At 41.2% G+C, this 21,825-nt stretch overlaps 1 protein-coding gene across 1 annotated transcript; it reads right to left on the reverse strand.

Annotated features, from left to right (window-relative positions):
• Positions 1 to 1,195: 1,195 nt before the first annotated feature.
• Positions 1,196 to 20,038, reverse strand: ly75 (lymphocyte antigen 75). The gene is made up of 35 exons (XM_085906937.1): positions 19,830 to 20,038; positions 18,482 to 18,856; positions 17,319 to 17,492; positions 17,008 to 17,169; positions 16,695 to 16,814; positions 15,276 to 15,416; positions 14,961 to 15,158; positions 14,556 to 14,713; positions 14,214 to 14,321; positions 13,742 to 13,830; positions 13,278 to 13,435; positions 12,893 to 13,092; positions 12,165 to 12,307; positions 11,986 to 12,064; positions 11,259 to 11,330; positions 10,582 to 10,705; positions 10,109 to 10,144; positions 9,492 to 9,661; positions 9,258 to 9,325; positions 9,096 to 9,172; positions 8,591 to 8,727; positions 7,952 to 8,060; positions 7,663 to 7,823; positions 6,994 to 7,123; positions 6,664 to 6,884; positions 6,246 to 6,408; positions 5,881 to 6,045; positions 5,682 to 5,804; positions 5,140 to 5,325; positions 4,503 to 4,732; positions 4,222 to 4,432; positions 3,974 to 4,135; positions 3,771 to 3,887; positions 3,316 to 3,501; positions 1,196 to 3,239 (listed from the first exon to the last, which is right to left on the reverse strand). The coding sequence occupies exons 1-35, from the start codon at positions 19,921 to 19,923 to the stop codon at positions 3,064 to 3,066; spliced, it is 5,223 nt and encodes a 1,740-aa protein (XP_085763063.1). The 5' UTR covers positions 19,924 to 20,038; the 3' UTR covers positions 1,196 to 3,063.
• Positions 20,039 to 21,825: the final 1,787 nt, after the last annotated feature.

Below are 21,825 nucleotides of genomic sequence, written 5' to 3' on the forward strand. Positions count from 1 at the left end.
ACTTCACTCACATTTTGGTTTTGATTGCCCACTCTGCAAATATTTACGGATATGCAAATTACAAATTCAATGGTGTGTGAAATCAGTTGCTTAAGCACGTTTGGTATGAGTGCACTTTATTTCGTATATTTCAAGACAAATGCAACCACAAGTGCTTTAATGTTGACAATTTGTTTTGGTCTGCTTTTCCGCTTGAGCGCAAGCGTGTACCAGCTCTCAGATGTCTTCTTTTCAGTGTTAAAGGGTGAAACGGTGTGTTAAAGCATAAATTGAGTTCTAACGTGTTTATTGAAAATAAAACTTGATTGTGAAAAGCTATGTTTTAACATGTTTATCAAAATAAAAGTTGATTGTGAAAAGCTTAAAAGGGAGTTTTAGCTTTTGGTATGTTATTGCAGTTTTGAAGTTGCCTTTCTGTGACACCTCCAGTCTCTGTTGCACCTGCTGATTTTTCAAGTTTTTTTTTTTCATATAAACAATCTAATAATACCGGTTAAGTTTGCCATTCAAGGTCCTTGCAATTTGCGAAACCAGTAAATGTTTTTTTTTTTTGCACACTATCTCAATTAACAACAGACTGCAAGGCTTTTAACAGCACACATTTGATCCATATTGGAACTAGGATTGCATTACATGAGCTAATCCAATTTCAAAATTCTTCTTTCCTGTTAAAACAATCCATTTTCAAGATAAGATCCAATCGATAATGAAAATCCAGTCAGATTACCAGGTTGACCTAATTGTTCCAGACATGAAGTTCACCATGCTTCATTTACGAGTGTGAGTCATCATCATCATCATCATCGGTTTAAAGTCCGCTTTCTAGGCGCCGCTGGGTTGGAGTGAGTGCGTTTGCGATTGTAGGCACAGCCTTTCTTTATACATACTTTGAACTTTCATCACTGTGGTAGATTGTGATACCTTCACTCCTACTCTGTGAAGGTATTTCCTGACCGCTCTTTCAAATGATATTGAGTCACATTTCTCACTTGAAACTTTGGTGGCTTCAAACAAAAGGTACTGAGATATTCAACACATCAAGATGTAAATACCTGGAATTCTTAATGTCTTATTTTGATTTGAAACCCCAACGTCATTGGTATATAACAAAAACAATGCAATTGACCTTGTCGTCCCAATGCTTTTAGTCAACTGAAATTAATCACAGTGTAAGCAATTAAAAGTCAAACACAAGTATTATGAGAGAAACATTTTACTGTGGAGACCCCATACCTGATTTTTTAGAAAAACAAGTCTGCTTTACAACATAAAAACCAAATTTCGAGTTAAAAACAACAAGCTAAAGTCTGGCTTTCAAAAAAATGAAGCATCTTTGGTTTGTTTAGAAAGCAAACAGCAAACATACAAAGCATGGCTAGCAAACATGTGCACACAAGCTTAGCTCTCCAAGTATGTCTTCCACGCGGTGCCGTTAAAGTGCATTCTTGCTTAGTAGTCAAGTGCATAGAAAAGTCTTGCAAAGGCATCAATTGGGAACACTTGTCTGACACTCCCTCTTCAATCAAACCTCATGAACGTGCGTTACTTGTGGCCCATCCCATCCAAGTAACAAAAGATATTCCAGTGATGTGACGACTCCCATTTGTTTTCAAGATATCCCAAAGGCACAGTGCGTGAGAGCCATTTTTTTTTTCCTTCTTTAAAATAAAATCACAGAATTTATTTCCTTCAAGCGCTTCCTTCAGACATGAGCTCAAATTAACAGGACATTTTACCCAAAAGGAAAATTAATTCCACATCCTGTGAGTGTTCATTTGTGCAATTGGACCCGCTATGGCAGAGATTATGTCCTTGTAACTTCTCAAAAACTCAATTTCGTGAAAATAAACTTCTGTATGAAACCATTGTCAAAACAACCAGAAGTACAATGAACCCACTAACACGTGCGCGCAATATTGATTTTTAGGCACAATTTTTCTTTGATGGAGTTGAGTTATATGTGTTGCTGCTCGTGTCAATAGTTCTCTGAATATTTATTGTTACCATAACATTGATGCTACTTTGTTAGTTGTTAGTTTTTGTAAAGCCTTTCCTTAGTTATCTGTTCAAAATCTTACCTATACACCTATTTTGCCATCTTGGTGGCAAGGAACAATGTTGAAGAGAGCTGAGGAGTTTCATTTGGATAAATGTACTATTCTGCCATCTTGTGGTCACTCTAGGTAATTAATTTTGGGTGGGGCTACCAAGTTACTTGAGGATCTTCACTGCACTTGGTCCCAATCCCCCACCAATACAATAATCCCTTGTTTATCGCAGGAGATGCATTCCAGAACCACCCACGATAATCAAAAAGTCGCGATTTAGAAATGGTATATTTATGTATTTTTACACTATATTAACTTTATAAACCCTCCCTCATACTTTTTATGCTACATAAACCTTTCCCATTGCCTCAATAACTATTCCCACACAGTTCTGTGCATGAATTGTACCTTCATCGCTGCCAATGGCCTCTCCTTACCCACTCATCAGGGCATATATTTAAACGCTGTTCTCCCGCCACTTGCTGCCGGTTAGTCTCGCTTGTCGTGAATTATTTTTTGCATTCATTTTTTACAAAATCCGTGAAATATTGAAGCTGCAAAAGGTGAAGCCTGAAGTGGCAAGGGATTACTGTGGCATAATTGTTAGCGTTAAACCAAGCGACGTTCATCTGACAAAATTATATTGTCTGACTGAGACGGCAATAGCAAATACAAAAAGTGTGTTGTCAAGTTTTAAGTGTGGTTAAATTGACCGGAAGGTCAGATTAATTCATTAATTTAATTTATTTATAAAATTTACCTAAATGTTTCTGGTCCCGCTGAATTGTAGATTTTCACCTACAGTGGGTGTGTCTGTATCATATCGTTCTGATGAACCGGGGGACTCACTGTACTTCAAAAATATAAAAGAATCCAAATTAAGTCCGTTACCGTCTTCATAGAAGCAGGTGGGGAGCATTGATAAATAAATAAATTAACCAATAAAAAGGTTGGGGTGGGGGCGGGGTGAATAGGCTTCACAGCCAAACCCCCTGAGGCAACCATTCCGCCTGTCTCATTCGTCTTCTGTAATAATATTGGTGGTGTCCGACTGGTCGGTGGTCCTCTTGTAGCGCACCGATGAGGAAAAGTGGGCTCGCTTCTTCTTGTACACGATAAAAGCCACGGTAAGCACCAGAGCGACCAGGATGAGCACAAAGAAGCCCACGGCCACGGGAGAACCAGAAGGTTCTGGCGACACAAAGTACACTACCGTGTCAGAAAAAAGAAAACTCCACAGTCATAATATTTGTATTTCATAACTCACTGGCTTCGGTTTGACAGACGACACGACTGAGGCTGGCCTGGCAGCTGACGACGCTCCAGCTCCCTCCGTCCTCGGTCGCCATGACGGCACACGGGACCTCCTTCTGCCGCGCCGCGTTAACCAAGGCGCCCGACTTCCAGTTGGAGTAGGACAGAGCCGAACCGTCCTCCCAGCCTGTGGGAGAACCTAACCAAAAAGACTTCCAATCAAATCTTCATACAAACACACTACGAACAAAAACATTGGAGCCAAATCAAAACTTTGCTCGTTATGGAACTCGTGCTGGATACCAAGGATAGACAATACAACAAAAATGGATTTATGTAAAGCTCCTCACGACACCTGGGCTAGGGATGTTATATCATCATTAACAATCTTAATAGTGAGGACAAAGAGGGTAATTGTCAATAAATGCAGTAAAAAAAAAAAAAATTCTGACAAGGCAGTTAGTTTACCTTGAGCATTGAGGGCAACGTCGAGCCACACCCGACTGGTGATGAGAGGGTCGTCGCTCACGTACTTGGCCACAAAGTCGTTCTCCTCTTTGCTCTTGACAGACAGCAGTTGAGCGTCTGTCCAAATAGGACGACAAAAACGCCAGCGGTTAGAAAAAAGGCGGCTGGCAAAAAGCGGATTAGCGCGAGTGGAACGGACGAACCCATGCTTTGACAGATGCTCTTGGCCTGCCGCATGTCGTAGACGCTGTAGTTGTAGAAGCTCATGTCGAAAGCGTAGCAGCGCTCGTTGCGCTGCACCCACTTGGACGTGCCGTTGCTCTGAGGGCAATCGTTGAGCTGTGCGCTCGCCTGCAGCTTGGCCCCTGGTGCCAAAGCCGGAGCAGGTTAGGACCATTTGAACAAGACTAAGAAAACTATTTAGGCATGTATTTCAAACTTGGCGTCTTACTTTGGAATGGAGTGCTGATGTTGGTATTGTAGCAGATGGCACCATCTTGCGGTGAGTAGCAGCTGCTCTTCACCCAGGCACCGGAAGGCGTGACAAAAACACAGCTGCCCACATCTCGCTCGCCTTGGCTGGCGCTATCCACCGACTCGGAGATGTCCGCTTTGTACTGGTAATTGGTCCCGTCCGACCACTTCCAGGACTCCCCCTCTTCCTACATGGACGATGGTTCACCTCGTTAGCATGTGAGCTGAATTTGTGGAAAACAAACAGTATGTACATACCTCCTCCTGGTTGGACAGGCCAATCCAGAGTGGGTATCCATCTGTCTTTGCGAGGAGCTTCACATGTGCGTGGTGCTCGGCGTCATGCACACTGGCCAGATGGCCCCCACGCAGGGCGCACTCTTCCAGAGCCTGGTACCAACTCAGCCCACGTCGCATCACCACTGTGTAAGTTAAATTGCCAAGGTGCTGATAGTCACTGGTGGACTTGGAGTACTCCTGTTTTCGCTCTTGGGAGAGAAGCATTAAAGTGGTCAAAAATCTCTTTGGAGTGTCAACACGGCATTTTTTATGAATACAGCCTTGATGGAATGAGAATCAAGCAGATCAGATGAGTCCACCCGTTTTTAGACATCTGAGGGTGTGGCCGTTTTGACATTTCACTGCTCTTTCCTATAGATTGGAACAAAGTCCCTCAGGCAAAGGGTGGCAGAGGGATCAAAACAAGTGACTTGTCTTAATTCTCATTCCATTAATGTAATCTTAATAGAAATAGCATGTTTACACTAATGGGGGCACACAGATCACATGACTGAAAATAACATTTTGGACTGAACTTCCACCTTAGAAAGGTCATCACGCTTGATAGTAGATATTTTTCGGCGACAGACACTAGTATTAGTTAAGAAGTACAAACCATTATCCAGTTTGCATGTCACGATGGATCTTTGCCTGAACTCGGAGAATAGCATTTGGTTGGTGGTGAGGACCCATTTGCCTTGGAGATTGAGACCAGCCATGAAGTCGTCGTCTATTTCTGGTCTACCATTCCTCCAATTGGAATATTGGACATTAGTGCCATCGTACCACTTAAACTGGTTACCTATCGCAATAAATACACAAACATTTAGTACTTTGATAGACAACAGAGTACAGTAGGAGATATTTAAGATTTTTTTTTCTTGAAAATAGAGTTTTCCTAACTATTAGGCACACTTAAAAACGTAAAATGTACTCAAAGAACCACAGTGGACTCTAATGAGGGAAATGTTCACAATTCAATGAGATTTGAAACAAAAATATCAACCTTTCTCATTGTTCTATATCTAATGTGGCTGTCGTGGTGAGAGGTGTTTCTAATATTTTGGTCATATGGATCTTATTCAGTTGTGCAATTGAACCTAATGTTGGAGTCCAAGTTCGTAGATGCAAAACAAGCAAATGGATTGAAACACTTACGACTGGTGTTTTTGAACAGCCCCAGCCACACAAACTGGACCAGGTTTTGAAAGGGCAGAAGTTGCTGCCTGATAAACTCGTTCTCTTCGGCATTCCGGATGGTTAGGATATCCGCGTCTTTGTCTGCAACACAAACATCTCATCCAATTCTCATATGAAACTCCTTAATCTGATTTCTTTTAGGAAGTGACATTCTCACGAAGGTTCATGCAAATTCTGCGGATGGGCCTTTGGACCATCTGCTCCCATCTGGATGCAGCCAGCTGAAAGGAGTAGCAGTTGTTCTTGAAGGGGATCCAGTTTGGGCCATTTATTTTGTGAGGGCACTTGACTGCGACGTCTTCCGGTGTGGTTATTATTTCTTCTGAAATACAAAAAAAAAAATAGAACACTTAACCCTCTGCTGGCCATTTGAGTCCACAACACATCCTGTTTTCAAACTATTTTTATGGAACAAACATCTTTGACCCGATTTGAAAAAAAATAAAAATAAATCAGTTGATTGGGTAGTGTTCAACATTTCTTTTGAAATCAAAACAAACAAACACATAAATCCTCACTCACTGTGTGGTTTGTGGCAGATAGCACCTCCGAGCCCCTGCTCGCACTCGGTTGCTTTCCAGAATCCGTCAGTGTCCAGGTAGACGCAGGAGCCCATCGTGACCTCAGCAGACCAGCGACTGAAGACGGTGTGACTGTGGTCTGTCCAGCGATAGTGGATCCCGTCCTGAGTGGTGTGGGTATGGAGAGCCTTTTGAGTGTTTCTTTCATATCCTTTGATATCCATCTTAACGTTCATGTCCTAGTACAATGTTTGTCCTTATTAGCAGGAAAATTCCGGATACTAGTAGAAAACGAGCACCAAACTGTCTTACTGGTAAGTACAAAGAGCATACTAGTTTCCGCTCATTAAACTGGATATCAAGGACACTGACTAAAATCTGAAATGTGAGCGATGTGAGCCCTTGCTGGGCACACGTACATCTTCACTGAAGAGGCCGATCCACATGGGCGTGCGTGCACGGCTCACGTGCACGCTAAGCGTGGACTGCAGGAAGGTATCGGCAACGCTCGCCAAATCCATGTCCATATTTATACACTGCTCCAAGGCTTCGAACCAGGTGACGTTCTTGATGAGTAGCTGGAAGGTGTGGTTGTTAATCTGGAAGGGCTCGGTGGTGACGCTAGGCTCCTCGAGTTGATCTGAAATGTCGAGAGGGCTACAATGAAGGTGGTTTCTATTTTCAGTTACCTTGAAGAAAGCTGATGAAAAGAACTTGTTGGATAGTAAGGGAAAGAAGTCGTGATTGACCTGCATAATGTTGGCAAACCGCCGCATGTTGGTACTGGGTACAGGAGGTGTAATCCCACGTGCCCATCACAGCCGAGTTAGGGTTGTTAATCATAAAGACACACAAGTCCATGTTGTCTGGCTCGAGCGGCTGGCAAGAAAAAACACACGTTTTGAACATCAGCAGATGCTTCAAGACCAAATTCACAAAACAAGGGAATAAATTGAGGACTGTGGCGCTGGTTAATATAATGTACACAAGTATGATGACCTCGGGCAGACTCCAAGGACCATGTGAGTAGCCCATGGGCCTGTCCTAAAAATAACTCACCAGTGATGGGACGCTGTTTTTTTTCGGAGAATGAAACCATGAACAGTGGCAGAGATTTTTAGAAATAAACTTTTGCACATAGATATTTATGTTTTCCAATTACTACACGAATCATTGACATCATCATTGTCTCACTACAAACATTTATGTTGATAGAATTTTTTATTAGCATTTTCCCAAACTAAAAACATTATTTTCCAGCTGATTCCTTTTGAGGATAAAGCAGTTCAGAGGATGGATGGATCTCTTGCTCACAGTACATTTATTTATGTGAAGGTCTGCCTTCCAGCGAAACACTGCTTAGCCTTTTTACCCCCCAGACAGCTATCGTAATCATAGTCAGAATAAAAACCACTCACGTTGACATTTATGGCCTTGAGCATTCCACCGAGCAGCGGATGGAAATTAATGTAATTCACCGGTGAGTTGTCCAGCCACTCTAGTTTGTTACGTTTCAGTTTGAGACCAACCCATATGCTGCCCATGTCCTTCATTCCTGGCAACAGGCTGGTGATGAAGTCTATATGCAAAAAAAAAAAAAAAACCCAAAACAATTGTACTTTATGTGCTAAAAAGTACAGGGGGTTAGGGATGAAGTCATCTTACAGGCATTTTGAGACTAAGTTGATGTGTCTGTCAAAGACTTACCTTGCTCCACTTGGTCGGATATGGTGACCAGGGTTCCCCTCACCGACAGGCACATCTCATTGGCCGTCTTGAATGACACTGGCTTTGTATTGGGCAGCAGTGTGTAGCACTAAAAAATATATATTTACTGATGTATGTGCAAGACCACCACATTTACTTTTCCTCTGTCAGCCATTGTGGACACATGTAAATAAATGAAATGTATGCAGATACGCTACAGACATGTTTTGACCAATCAGCCATAGCACAGAAAAATACTGACATCAGCGCGCTGGAATTCTGCAACGTGATTGGCTAAAGACTCGCTCCCATTTTGGATAGTTTGAATTGCATACAAGTCATTTTGAAGGCCCTGGGCAGATTAGATTGTCAAGACAACTCTGGCTGAAATCTGTATGCCCCCCCCCAAAAGATCTAACAGACAAATACAGTTATTGGAAGGAGTGCAATCAAGAGAATAATGGCAAGATGAAGAACTGTTGGGAGTTAATGAATTCAATGAATGGAACAAATATTAGACTTTGGGTTGTAAATTCAGGTTAGTGCTTCGGTTCATCCAATATTTAGGCCAACAACATTCATTTACATGCTCCTGGCAAGCAAAATGATTGCGACAAGAGTATCTCAAAAGTATCAAACCTTATTTCTGAAAGCCAGGGAGGTATTTCCACAAGGTAAGCCTCCAGGGTAAGGCTCCAGAGGGTTGCTCTCCACAGTTGTGATGTTAAGCCTTTCACACACAAAGGGCAACTGCTGCTTGCAACTGTGCTCATACTCTGCAAGTAAACAGGAAGAAAAAAAAAAGAGTAAGTGCTGATACCTTCTGCTGGCCATGGAAACACTTTACAATGTAATTAACGAAGTGGCAGTTTTCTTTGCTGGCTGTCGAAAGACGCTACTAAATTTACCGATATAACAAATAATGTGAAGCAAGAAAAAAAATTGAAGGGGTGAAAAAATAATAACTAATTGATGACAAGAACTGATGTGAGTTAAAAACTATGTGGTAACCGGTAGAGGAAGCAAAAGTATGACAAACCTTAAAAATGAGCCTTTTTTTTTAGCTGCGAACACGATAAGGGGATCGCAAACTCAAACAAGGCCTGTAGGGTTAAACACATCGGGCTCAACTATCTTTACTCACTCGAAATGAAGCTCTCGGGACTGATGGAGGTGCATCTCAGAAAGAGAGCTAAATGATACAAGCGCAGTCGCGAATACCTAAAAACAAATGGACACATACAGAAGTCACATGCCGTAAACTACAAAAAGTGAAAAATGAACAGCCAGGTGCATATGATCTTACGTCATAGGGAACATCCGCTTGGGATCTCTCAGATTGAGCCACCAACCTTGCTTGGGAGAACTTGACAACTGCAGAGAATCATCAATAGCATTACCCGCATTGATTGCTTTCCGATTCTTACGTTAACATTGCACAAGCATAACAACTCCGTTTACAAACACATATTGTATTAGGTTGTGCGTCCACTAAGGAGTTAGTGGCTCTAGTTCACGGTGTCATCACAGGGACACTTGCCTTTTGTAGGTTCTCATGGATGACTCTGGCAGCAGTGGAGCTTGGCGGCGAAGCAAGCTTGCTGCCATTCGAAGAGCAAAAGAGAATGGCCTCCTCAAAAGTCAGCTGAGGTTCGTTCACAAACCAATACTCGCCTCCATCAATGAAGATGGACGTTTCATGGTGCACACCTGAAAAAGGCAACATAACTCAATGATGACGCTCAAATTTTTTTATTCGATATGAAGCTAAAGCACTTTGTTCCAGTACCATGTACTTTCATGGAAGTGAAGCTGGGGAACTTTCCATTTGGCAACTTTCCATTTAAATCAACTGGGAGTTGATTTAATGGAAAATGTATTATATTTAATATAATACATTACGTTTTGTTTTGACACAAGGAGACATCTCTGAAAAATAGACAGTTCTCCTTGACCACATTTTTTTAACTTCACTTGTATGGATTGTAACTCAAATTTGCAGAACAAAGAAATTTGCTTGCAGAACAAAGAAAAAAAATATCCACCAAGCGTCAGCTCCTAACTGAGAAAACACCAAATGAGTTTATTTCAAGGTCAAAGGAAACCTAATTTACTGCACTCCAAAATGAAAACAAAAAATAATCAATACTTTATTACCTGGATTGTACCAGTCTGGATACAATAGTTTCTTTCCTGTTGAATGAAAAGCAAAGTTCACTTTTTAAGCACGACATCTTAGCTTTTACATTACCTGAAGACTCGTCTCTAAGACTGGCCCAAATTCCTTGTGTGTTTTATACATATTCTGATACTCAGCTAAATGATTCTGATCCTGATTAAAATCATATAATAATGTGTTAAGAGCCCGATGGTTAACATTAAGGACGTTTCAGCATTTGTTAGGTATACTTGATATTTTAAGGAAGTGCAAGTAGACAAAAAGTAACGCTAGTAGCAGAAACAAATTATTTGGAAGACAGTCATTTTTTTTTTATGTTTCCAATGTGACTACAGTGTTACTCACAAGATAGTATCAAATCACTGTCGAGGATTTGAGTATTTTGTTTCCAATTTGCTCAAATAACAATAATTGTAGTTCAAGTTTCGTTATATATATTGATATGCCTTACCGCGAGGAATTTGGCAGACCCATTCCAGTTTGGCATCGCAGTGAAATGGTGATGCATAGAAAGGTTCAGTAAGAAGGTCGTGGAGTAAATAAATCAACAACTGCTTCATGGTTCTCTTCATCGTCTAATGAGAACAGAAAATGGTTGCATTATTGTCACTGCAGCAAGTTCATGTTGAGATCATGTTGCTCTCGCTGATAAGACGAGGGCAACTCGATGGAGGACTAACACAAAACAAAACAGAAAAATACAAGCGCTCTTAAATTAAGCACAGAGGCCTTGTGATATGAAACAAAAGCAATTGTACCATATGAAAATATGTAGGGCCCAGTTGGCCGGCTGAATTGATTGGCCGGTATTAAAAAGGGAGTTGGACGATTATTTAAAAAAAAAATGTCTCTGTGATAAAGTTAAACAAATCGTAAAGGACAAATTATTATATAGGCAAACGTTCTGCCTGTAATTGTTATTGTAAGTATTTAGTGACCCAAAAAGAAACTATTTTGTTCATAGTCGCTTTATCTCATCAATATTTTATTCTAACAAATATCACAAGTGTCATCAGCCTAAGAAAAAAAAATCAATTGGGCCCTAGCAAAGAATTGTCCAAAATGTCTTGAAGAATTCACATTTAGGGGAAATACTGTAAGTGGACAACAGTAGCCAATTTAAGTCACCTTAAATGCAGTGCAGTCCCGACTGTACGCATCATCCTCATGGAAGTCTTGATGCAAAACATTCATAATCACCTAAAATACAGACCAAAAGAAAAAAAGATTATTGTTGATGTGTCAGAATGGACACACCTTCACACACATGCACAATAGAATGAGCTAAAAAAAAAAAAAAAGAGATAATAAAACAGAATTATTTTACGAGTTTTTATAAGTAGCAGCTGTTTTTAAGTGTGTATCTCTCCAGATGTTAGCATTAAGCAACCCATATTTTGTTAAATAACTTGGTTGAAAATGTTGGTGTGTTTTATTTTTGTAAACTTCAACTGTGAGCTTAAAGTGAGCACGCTGTGCCTCTTTTTTTTTTGGAGAACGGTGTGACTGAGAGTCTCGTTTTTCTCACAGTACGTAATATTGATATCTCCCATATCTTAACTGCAAGGCGGTGAGAACGGGCCATTCTGAATACTTTAAAAGTGTCTTTTAATAAGTTCATATGGATGTAAATTGTATAGGAGGAGTGAACCTTTGTAAAAAATATACACGGTCCCTCGATATCGTAGCTTTTCACCTGTTGGAGATGCGTCTACAATCTCGATCGTATCTCTCGGGATAAAACGGGCTTCCAAATTTGCTTTTATAGGTGTAACAAATCATCTTAGACGTGACAATCCTACTTGTGACCACTAACATGACATAACAGAATGCGTCAGATTGAAATTTTACTCACAGGACGGCCATCGCTCCACTGCCAAGAGCGGTCGGCTGGGTTTCTTCTGTTCAGGCCGACCCAGAAGTAGCGGTCATCACTGTAGCAACAAGAACATTGGATGCCAATCCACTGGTTAGGACGATTCCCTCCAGTTCAGGTGTACGCTTCATTAAATGTAGAATAGCCAGAGTCTTTACCTGATGATGTCTCTCATGACATCATGCAGCACTTTCATCTCATTCAGAGTGGTGAAGCTGGGCAGGTTGGCGCCAAGGGCCTGACAAAACCTCTCAGCTTCCTCCCATGAACGTTTACGACTGAGCCTTTCCTCATGAAACACCTGACGCAGACAAAGAAAAAGGAAACACCAGACACTGACCATTCGGCGAATACAATGCAAAGCGTTTTCGTAAACAAATGTGCTGCGCGGGTAACAGTAGGCATGTGCCACACTAGTATCTTTCTGGGACCTACTAGTAGTACCAAAATGTGCACGCCAAATTTGGGCCAACTAATAACAGTGCAGATACTGTATGCTACACAGCGATGGAACTAGGACGCCTCCTGGAAAAAAAAACTTGATACCTCGCTCAGCATGTGTGCTCTTTGGCATCCTAATAGGACAACTGAATGTTACTAGTGAGCAAATGTAATAGTGGGCATGTTGGTGCTACTAGTTTAAGTTTAATGATGTACCCATAGGAAAAATCATTAATCGTATGACTTTTTTCCTACTAGTGCATCCAAGTTGTTCTACTCGTACACTGAACTGTCTTACTTGTACAAAGAGTGTGTTAGTAGAACTTCAAGGATATTGAATCAATGCCTAATTGGCTTTCAGTGTGTTATAAATAAAATTAAAAAAAGCATTTGTGCTCATAATTATAATGCTAGTGCTAATGAAGCACGCTTCCTTCACTCTTACCTTGTAGCAGTATTTGAAATCCGGTACGGATACCCATCCATCTGGGCATGGTAAGGTTGGGTCTAGTTCTGGTTCTGGTGGCAGAACTGGACTGAGGTCTGTCCTACAAATGGTGCCGGCCTTAAAAAGCGTACAGTTTTTCACCTCCCATTTGCCCAGATCGTTTGCAGCGGCAATCACAGCACAACCTCCACTGTGCGCTGAAACAAAGCAGAATCACTGAATAGAACTTGAATAAAATCATTTCTTGATGTAGGTTTGGAGTAAACCATGTAGACAAACACACATGGGTGAAATCATTGCCTCATTGAGTCATTATCAACAAGGGAGTAGCGAGATACCATTCATTCATTCATGCAAATTTGTCAATAGCAAAAGTGCATACCTGGTTCAAAAGAGCCCCAATTGGTGTACGTAACTTCACCTTGGCCATGCCATTGATACTCTCCAGTGTTCTTAACGTCTTGTAGCCCAATCCAAAAATACTGAGGCACATTACTAATATAAAGGCCAAGCAAACGGCTGATGAAGGCCTGCTCAAACCTAAACAAAAGAAATGAAAATGACTGTTCAGACATGCAAAGGACAGCTAAAGACCTGCCAATCACATGTGCTGTGCACAATTTAATGGCATAAAATATCCTCTCCTCTGCCTCGCATAATTATTTGGAGTTATTAAAATACAAATCATTGAAAGTTCCTTGTTTTTTCGTCCACAATTCCTTTGCTTTTCCTGATCTTTTAGTCTTTGTTCGTTTCAGTATTGGTAGAGTACCAAAATGAACATTTTGCTACTGTGATGACACTACAGATGATGCCAGTCAAGTCTTCAGGTGAAGCAACTCTTACCTGTTTCGTATGGTAATGTTACAGCGATCTTCGAAGGACACTTGCGTGGTGTTCACTCGGTAACAGGAGTTGCCGTGTCTCCTCCAGCCCTAAATATCAACAGCAGTGATATGTTGGTCAAAAAACTGTGACTTTCAAATGGACAATCACCAACTGAATGCAATGACTAATTATTTTGAAATATTGATGATTTGACTTTTTTTTTAATAGATTAAAATCTAAAGGCAAATCTGAATTCCTGTAAAAACAAGTATTCAGAGGAAGAAATCACACCCATGTAAATCACCAAGAAATAAATCCCCCAGATTTTATTGCAGCCATAAAACTTGAATTAGCTGTCATGCAAAGTGACAAAAATGGTGTTAGCCCACTTGATTTTTCAGTGGCTCAACTATAATAGAAATAAAAGGCCACATTTTGAAAATGGTTCAGAACTTCACACTTTGAAATCTGGTATGCAGACCGTACTCACGTCTTCAAAGCGACAGCCGGCCGTCCCCGATGTTTCGTTGATTTCTCCTTTCGTCTGACACATGAAAGCTCGTTTCTCAGAACAGCGGCCAACCCGCCAACCGTGAGACTTGGGGGACACACAAAGAGTTATTATTTTCCATTCAAATCACGTGGAGAGCATCACACAGACACAATCAGCACCAGTGGTGGCAAATAAAGTGCAAATATAGTCCTGAAGACATTTTTTCAGGTATCTAGTAGCGACAGTATATTTTATTTGTGAACTGACTTTTGAACTAAGTTTGGATAGCAAATGAACTTTCCTAGCACTGACAAAACACACACACACACATAAACACACCTCAGAGTAGAAAACGCAGCTGGTACGCTGTAAAGGCTGCAGCGGCTGGTTTGGGCTCCAGAATGTGAAGGTGACTGGTGTATGGTCTACCCATTTGAAGACAGTGGGATTGATCCCATCTCCCAAAAGACCAATCCACACATTCATCCGCTGGCCATCTGACAAACAGTAACGTACATGTGACACATAAAGTCATATTCTGTTATTTTCTGAAAACCCGGGCCATGTCTCAAGCAAAATACTGCTTTGACACCATCTAACAACAACATTTATTGTCTCAGTACTTTTCTCACAACAATATGCTGAAAATGCATTCTGGTTTCCTCCTGAAATTTCACCCGAAAGTGACATCAGCTTATTTCTCTTCTATTCTGTAGATAAAAAAAAAAATGAAGGGAGACAAACCGGCATGAAAACTCGTGGCGATCATCTCCTTGCTGTCAATGGAGTGGAGGCTGGCAAGAGAGCTTCCTCCCTCAGTGTAGTTACAGTACTGCTGTGCGTCGCTGAAGTTTAACGGGTTGTTCGTTACTAATTTGTAACACCAGCCATTCCATGGGACCCAACCAGGAGCACACACTGTGTCTTTATACATGAGTGATTCTGCAGGCAGAGTAATACCAGGAAATGTGGACCAAAACCAGGAAGCATGATCAACAAAGGCTTATAAAAAATAAAAAAAATACAGAAAAGCTGACATTTATGTGAGTTGTAAGCTACCTGTTGGCCCTGTTTGAGTAGCATTCACTATTTTCTTGCAGATGTATGGGAGATGTTTGCTGCACGCTTCAGCTTCATAGTTCTGCTTGGAGTTCAGAACACCACAGTCCGACTCGATGATTAGAGAGATGGGAGGCATTCCTGATAGAAGAATACAAAAACATTTCATGAGTGAAGAGCAGACAGGCGGCATTTGTCTCAGGGTGTCTTTTAAATGCTCACATTATTCGTTATCTGAGGGGTTGAGTTAATAGCAAGGAAAACAACAGATTCTTGAAGATGCCCCCCCACCCTTCTGAACCAAAAGCCTTTTTTCAGAATGTCCCAGACAAGTCTGGGCAAAACGTCTCCAAGAATCTTTGATGGTATGTTGAAAGTAACACCAGAGAACTATCAGTCTAATAGTGTTGGCATATTTCTCTCGCAGAGTTTGAAAGCAACTATTACCATATTTGAATGAGAAAACTTCTATTCATTGGAATCAATAGGACTTATTCAGTAACACCCACGATGGAACTGTTGATGCCAACAATCATGAGTTTCTTCACCACAACAAGCCAGTAGTGACATTGTTACACCAACGAACAGCCCACGCCAGTTTAGAGAGTGCGAGATTACATCATGATGCATATTTGGTCAAATACAGGAGTTATTTTATGAAAGTGAGGTAGACTGCAATATGTTCAAGTTATTTACTTTTGGTAATACTTTTTAACATTATTGCATGCACAAATCATTGATTGAAATGATTTTAAATAATGATTATGATCTTAAATGACATCTGTCAACATACATGCCACCTTTGCTAATAAAAGCCTTTTAGCGCTCTAGATGAAGAGGGAAAAATGTGAGCTAGCTAGATGACTCAGCATCAGTCTAAGTGCTCTGACCGTGGATAGATTAAATACACTCCAGTACACAACTGTGGAGCATGCACCGGCAATAAAACCAAACAAAATAATACAAAATAAGTCAATAATGAATGCCTATATCAAAAGGTTCAAATCTATCAAAATTCCCCAACCTTAACTATACTGAAAGTTAGTTACTGGAAACCAGGGCTGAACTGATCATCTTTCATGAAAGCCTGATGCTTTCTTTTGGGGCAACTCAAGTGCTGTTGAAATTGACTGACCCACAGATTAAAGAGACCATTCCATTAATCCATTTACAATTTGTACAGGAAACTAAAGCAATTAACGACAAATAAAATGATATTGTACCAAGAAATTAAGCAAAGCAAAATGTTTTTTTTTTACTTTGACTCGATCCTGCTTGTATTATCAAATTCCTGAATATGTGTGCATTTTATTTCATAAAACTGCAGATGGTATGAGAAACATCTTCTCAGTTACAGAGAGTGTTGCGAGCACGTATGGAACCTTGATAACATCAGCAATGGATAGCAAGCTGCATCACCTGCTTCCCAGCGCAGGATTGAGAGTGGGGAGCCATCTGACCACTGCCAGCCCTGGGAAGCGTCAAGCTGATGGAGGCCTATCCACATTCTGTCAGGCATCACACCGAGCCCATCTAAAACTGAAACAAAGCAGACACAACAGGATTCCGTGAGAAAAAGAAAAGGACAATATGTACTATATGAAGGATGTCAAAGAAATGCTCAATGGGTTTTCAATCGGAAGTCTTGTAGTGTTTGGTCAATACAGTGACCAAGATTCCCCATCTTGGTATCATGATGTGACATCTGTGTAGGATTTTTCTCCATTCTTACATGTAGGGGAATGAAGATCATCAGGACTAGACACACTGAGTAAATCTGCTCCTTGGCTTCGACAGGAATCCAGAGCTTGCTGCCAGGTCACGGCGGCATTGGGAACAAATTCATAGCAGGAGTTCCCCTCCGGTCCAATGAACAGAGTCTGGCAACCCGTCTCTGAAAAGTGAGTAAGACGGTTGAGTGATTGCTTTTTGTGTCAAACTAACCCGAAGGGTCTGATTCACTAAATGTCTGCACGTACAAAAACCAGCTAAAAAAATATGGAAGCTGATCTAATCGTCGTAAGAGTTTCTTTTAAAACATGCCAGGTTTTAGACAGGTCCCCTTCTGTCTGTCTTGATCGTAGTCAGAGGAGGTGGCACACCAGGAGAGTCCCGGCAAGTCAGAATCGGGGAGGCATCCATGATGCCAGCTTCCATTGTACTTGAAGGGGAACTCGCAGGGAGCGCCGGCAGCGTTTCCATTGGTGGTGTGAATGACTGCATGAGAAAAAAAAAGGAACACATGGAACATCAAATACCTCCTACCACAAGATTGTGAAAAAAAAAGAATGTTCAACGGAAAATACTGTGAGTTTCGAATTCAGAACCATTAATCATGAAAGAAGTCTAACATTTCTGGTGTAAGCCTCCCACTTACACAACTTACATCGTATTCTGTGTTGGTTAGAGAATGTAGCGGAAAGACATGATGTTGAGGAATTCGCAGAGAAGAACAACAGCAAGAGTGGAAATCACAAGATACAATTTCAAATAGATCATTTAGACATCACGGAGAGGGTCTGTCATTGATACAATGATGAAACATTTTTTTATTTTTTTTTATTCTTGTGCTGCAACTGTAGTGGACCCAGTCATGCAAGTTTTTGATTTATACCTTTCTATTGGACTTATTCTTTGCAACTTGAGCAACATGAGTCCAAACAAAAAGCAATCATGAACAGAATCGAGAACGGTCCAATGTTTTCACACACTTTTAAGATGGACTTTATTTTACGACTGAAAATCCTGTGCATAAAAGCAGTCCAGACTGTGAGGAATGAGGATTGGTTTTAGAAATGTACAAGAACCAGTTTGGTCAAGTGACACTCCTATTTTGGCTCTCCAACTTTCATCTTTTACAAAACAAATTCATGAACCTTCTGTTCTCTTAAACACGATAAGAAAGACTGACCTACATTTACAACCAACATCCTAATATTTGCTCACAATAAATGTATGTATTACCAATAGTTTAATGTATCCATTTCTTAGTATTTTTTTGGCTGGAGGGTGGGTGCTTGTCATGTGATTAATAAACTATTCAAAATGGTTGTTTGTTATCTCTTGGCATTAATCAGTGCCCCAAAAGTAGCTTCCAGGTTTAATAAGGTCGAAAAACAGGACCATAAAAAAAACAGTGGGATAGATCTGCCTCCTTGCCCTTGAGGTTGACACTAGAATGTGTTCCTAAAGTTTTGGTCACTTACCCCGATATGGCCTCTGGCAGATGCTGTCCAGAGAGCCTCCTCTCACCCACGTGTCCCGGCCGTCCCGTTTGGCTGCTAACTGGCCTCCGCTTACCACCAGGCCCATTTGGTAGACTGTGACCACGGCGCCGTCCAGGCAGCGCCACGATACCAGCATGTTCGAGTCGCAGTCCGCCAGGGACAAAGATTTGGAGTGGACGTCTAATGCCAAACAGAGGGAAGTGGCCACATGGAAGAGGCGGTGACCTGAGCCCCACTTCCACAAGTGGAACGACGTGCTGTCTGCATCGCAGGTGGAGACACCCAGAGTTCCCGAGTCCTGAGCAGATAAACAATTCCCTGTGATGGAGTGCTGGATGGTGAAGGCATCCTCCACTGTAACAGAAAACAAACTTAGATGAGTACAGTGGTACCTTCACTTACAAGTTATGCATTCTTGGATACAGTCAAACTCACAAATATGCTGAACTAGCACGCCCGCAACCCTCGTGAGGATAAGCGGTTTGGAAGCAGAGTAAATGAATGAATAATACAGCTGTTTCATAAGAAAATAATATCGGGCTATAAGCCGCACTGGACTATAAACCGCAGTGTTCAAGATTTGAGAAAAAAGTAGCGGCTTATCGTCAGAAATTTACGGTATCTTGCCATTTCATCGGCAAAACTCTGTTATTGGTTTGAAAAGGGTGTGAATATTTTTAGATTGTCTTTCTACATGTTTTCCTTCACTGTTTGTGTTCATCTGTTTATAACACATGGGAAAAATGGAAAGCATCCATAGCTTTGGCGACAATGAGCAATTTGTTTTATTTTAGCTTTAATTTGGCAGTAAACTAAAAGTGCCTGTAGTTGCAGGTGAGTGATTCTGATCGTGAAGAGATGAAGATGGGCTTGCTGGCCTTGACTGCAGACCACTGGGCTTCGGACCTAATATGCATTGTGCGTAATGTCGTATCGATTTCTATTTCAGGAGCACTCTCCACTAGTTTCGGACATATACAGTGGACGCGCCCCAAGCACCTCCACAAGCGCACACAACGTTTGCATGTTTACATATTGTAGGTAACTGAACATGTTGAAACAACCGGGATGACAGTGATTCGGTCAAAGTCAAATTTTCGGTACGAGGGAAACCATGCAAACGCTCATTTCTAGCACTTTTATACAATATTTCTTTACGCCCATCGTATTATTGCGCAATAGATCAGCGGTGATTGTCCTAGTTCGTGTGTAAAAGAAGCTCTCGGGTTGACACATTTGACCTGCATTAATATTTCGCCTTGCTATTGAGAGGGAGGAAAAGAACGAAAGTAAAGTGCAAAAACGTGTTTTGAAGGCGGCTGCTTACCAGAAGTCGAACATGTCACCCTCGGTACAGTTGTCCCCAACAACAATAACAAAAAAAGTGTCGCCGTTCGGAACATTTTCTGCAAATTTATCATTTTCTTGGCGGAGTCATGAATACAGAGGCTTCCGTGAAGAAGAAAGTGCGATCACTTGCTTTCGCATAAATCGAAAGTGAAAAATGGGTATGGAGTTATCGCCAGCTCTGCTGTCAGTTGGTCGAGCCAAGTGAAGTATAATTTCCGGTATAGTGTACAAAATAAATCTAGCTTTCGGTAGTCTCCTTGTCTGCGAGACCCCTTTCAAAAGAAAATGTGTGCACACATAAACATTGTTACTACAGTGGCGCCTCGGTTTTCGAACACAATCCGTTCCAGAAGGCTGTTCGAGAAGTTCTGAATTCCGAATCATGTTTTCCCATTACAAATAATGGAAACAATATTTTATCTGTTCCAAGCAACAACAAAAAACCACGTCATTTTTACATTTGCGCATTTTTGTCCGATCGCGCAACTGCAGCGCATCGCCGAACGCGCAACCATAGCGCGTCGCCGACTGTGCAACTGCACCGTGCTGGTCGCATTATTGTGACAGAGCCGCCGCTGAAATTTAGAAACTAATTTTAAAGTCCTGATGTACTTTCCTAAATTTAAGTGGACTTCAGTGCACAGGGAGCTTAATCTTGTCCGATCGCGCAACTGCAGCGCACCGCGGAACGCGCAACCGTAGCGCGTCACCGAGGGCGCAACTGCACCGCGCTGGTCGCATTATTGTGACAGAGCCGTCGCTGAAATTTAGAAAATATTTATAAAGGCCTGATGTACTTTCCAAAATTTAAGTGGACCTCAGTGCGCAGGGAGCTTAATCTTGTCCGATCGAGCAACTGCAGCGCACCGCCGAACGCGCAACCATAGCGCGCCGCCGACCGCGCAACTGCACCGTGCTGGTCCCATTATTGTGACAGACAGAGCCGTCGCTGAAATTTAGAAAATAGTTTTAAAGTCCTAATGGACTTTTCAAAATGTAAGTGGACCTCAGTGCGCAGGGAGCTTCATTTGGTCCGATCGCGCAACCGGAGCGCGCCGGCTGGGCGCTCACTGTCGCATTGCTGTAGGAGCGTCTCTGTGTTTTTGTGCGTCTTTACTGCTCCGACTTGCTTCCTTTGGAGGCATGATTAGAGTTGATGCAATCCTCAGAGTAGCGAAAATGTAATAACGAACGGAGTCAGTTGGCATGCGGGTCCTCTCGGCTCATCTTGCGAGGTTCGACAACCAAACTTCGTCCGACGTCCGAAGCAAAAAAATCTCGAAATATTTGTTCGAATACCGAAGTGTTCGAGAACCGGGACGTTCGAAAACCGAGGATCCACTGTACTGTACTTAAGTGGATTTTGGGGGGGTAATTGTACTTTGGGTATTAAACCTACAACTTAAAAAAAATATTTTACTTTATTCTTTTATTTACTATAATTTAGCTGCAGTATTTATTTCGAAAGTGGCAAAGTACACAAACTACTGTTACAAAGTCCTGTATTGCAACACATTGAAAGTAAATAAAGGCCAACATTATTTTGTGTATATAGTTCATTTTTTCATTGTGCTAAGTTATCAAAATAGACACCTGTATTTTCGTCACCTCTGATAATATACATGTATATATTTGCAATGAAAATATTTACATGCATGCAAATAATTTCGTTGCAAAAATAAATACTTTTATGTATACCTATGAAAGTACATTCTGAAAAGTTTGAATTCAGGTTTGGTAAGATGTGTGTTGAAGAAAAGACTAAATAAAGCAAATTTGGAAAATATCGGTGGAAGTATATCACTTGAATTGTAAAACACTTTTATTTACAGTTTGTTTGGTACAGATTGCCGTTGAATTTCTCAAAACCTTTTGTTCAATTTTAACATCTGTGTACTTGTGCACACCAAAAACGATTTTAGCATTTTTTTGAACAAGTTGCAAAAGCTTTGGTGTCTGCACATCCATGCAAA

The sequence above is a fragment of the Syngnathus leptorhynchus genome, chromosome 3, assembly GCF_054491065.1.
Source record: "Syngnathus leptorhynchus isolate UIUO chromosome 3, UIUO_Slep, whole genome shotgun sequence".
Classification (NCBI taxonomy): domain Eukaryota; kingdom Metazoa; phylum Chordata; class Actinopteri; order Syngnathiformes; family Syngnathidae; genus Syngnathus; species Syngnathus leptorhynchus.

Bases quoted from the DNA above. Each gene is read 5' to 3' on its own strand.
- ly75 (XM_085906937.1), bottom strand. From the start codon at position 19,923: ATGATAAATTTGCAGAAAATGTTCCGAACGGCGACACTTTTTTTGTTA. The intron at 15,417-16,694 runs GTGATGCAGCTT...TTCTTCTATCAG, and splicing joins AATCCTGCGCTGGGAAGCAG to GAATGCCTCCCATCTCTCTA. The intron at 9,662-10,108 runs GTAATAAAGTAT...TGCCTTTTTCAG, and splicing joins TCCAGACTGGTACAATCCAG to GTGTGCACCATGAAACGTCC.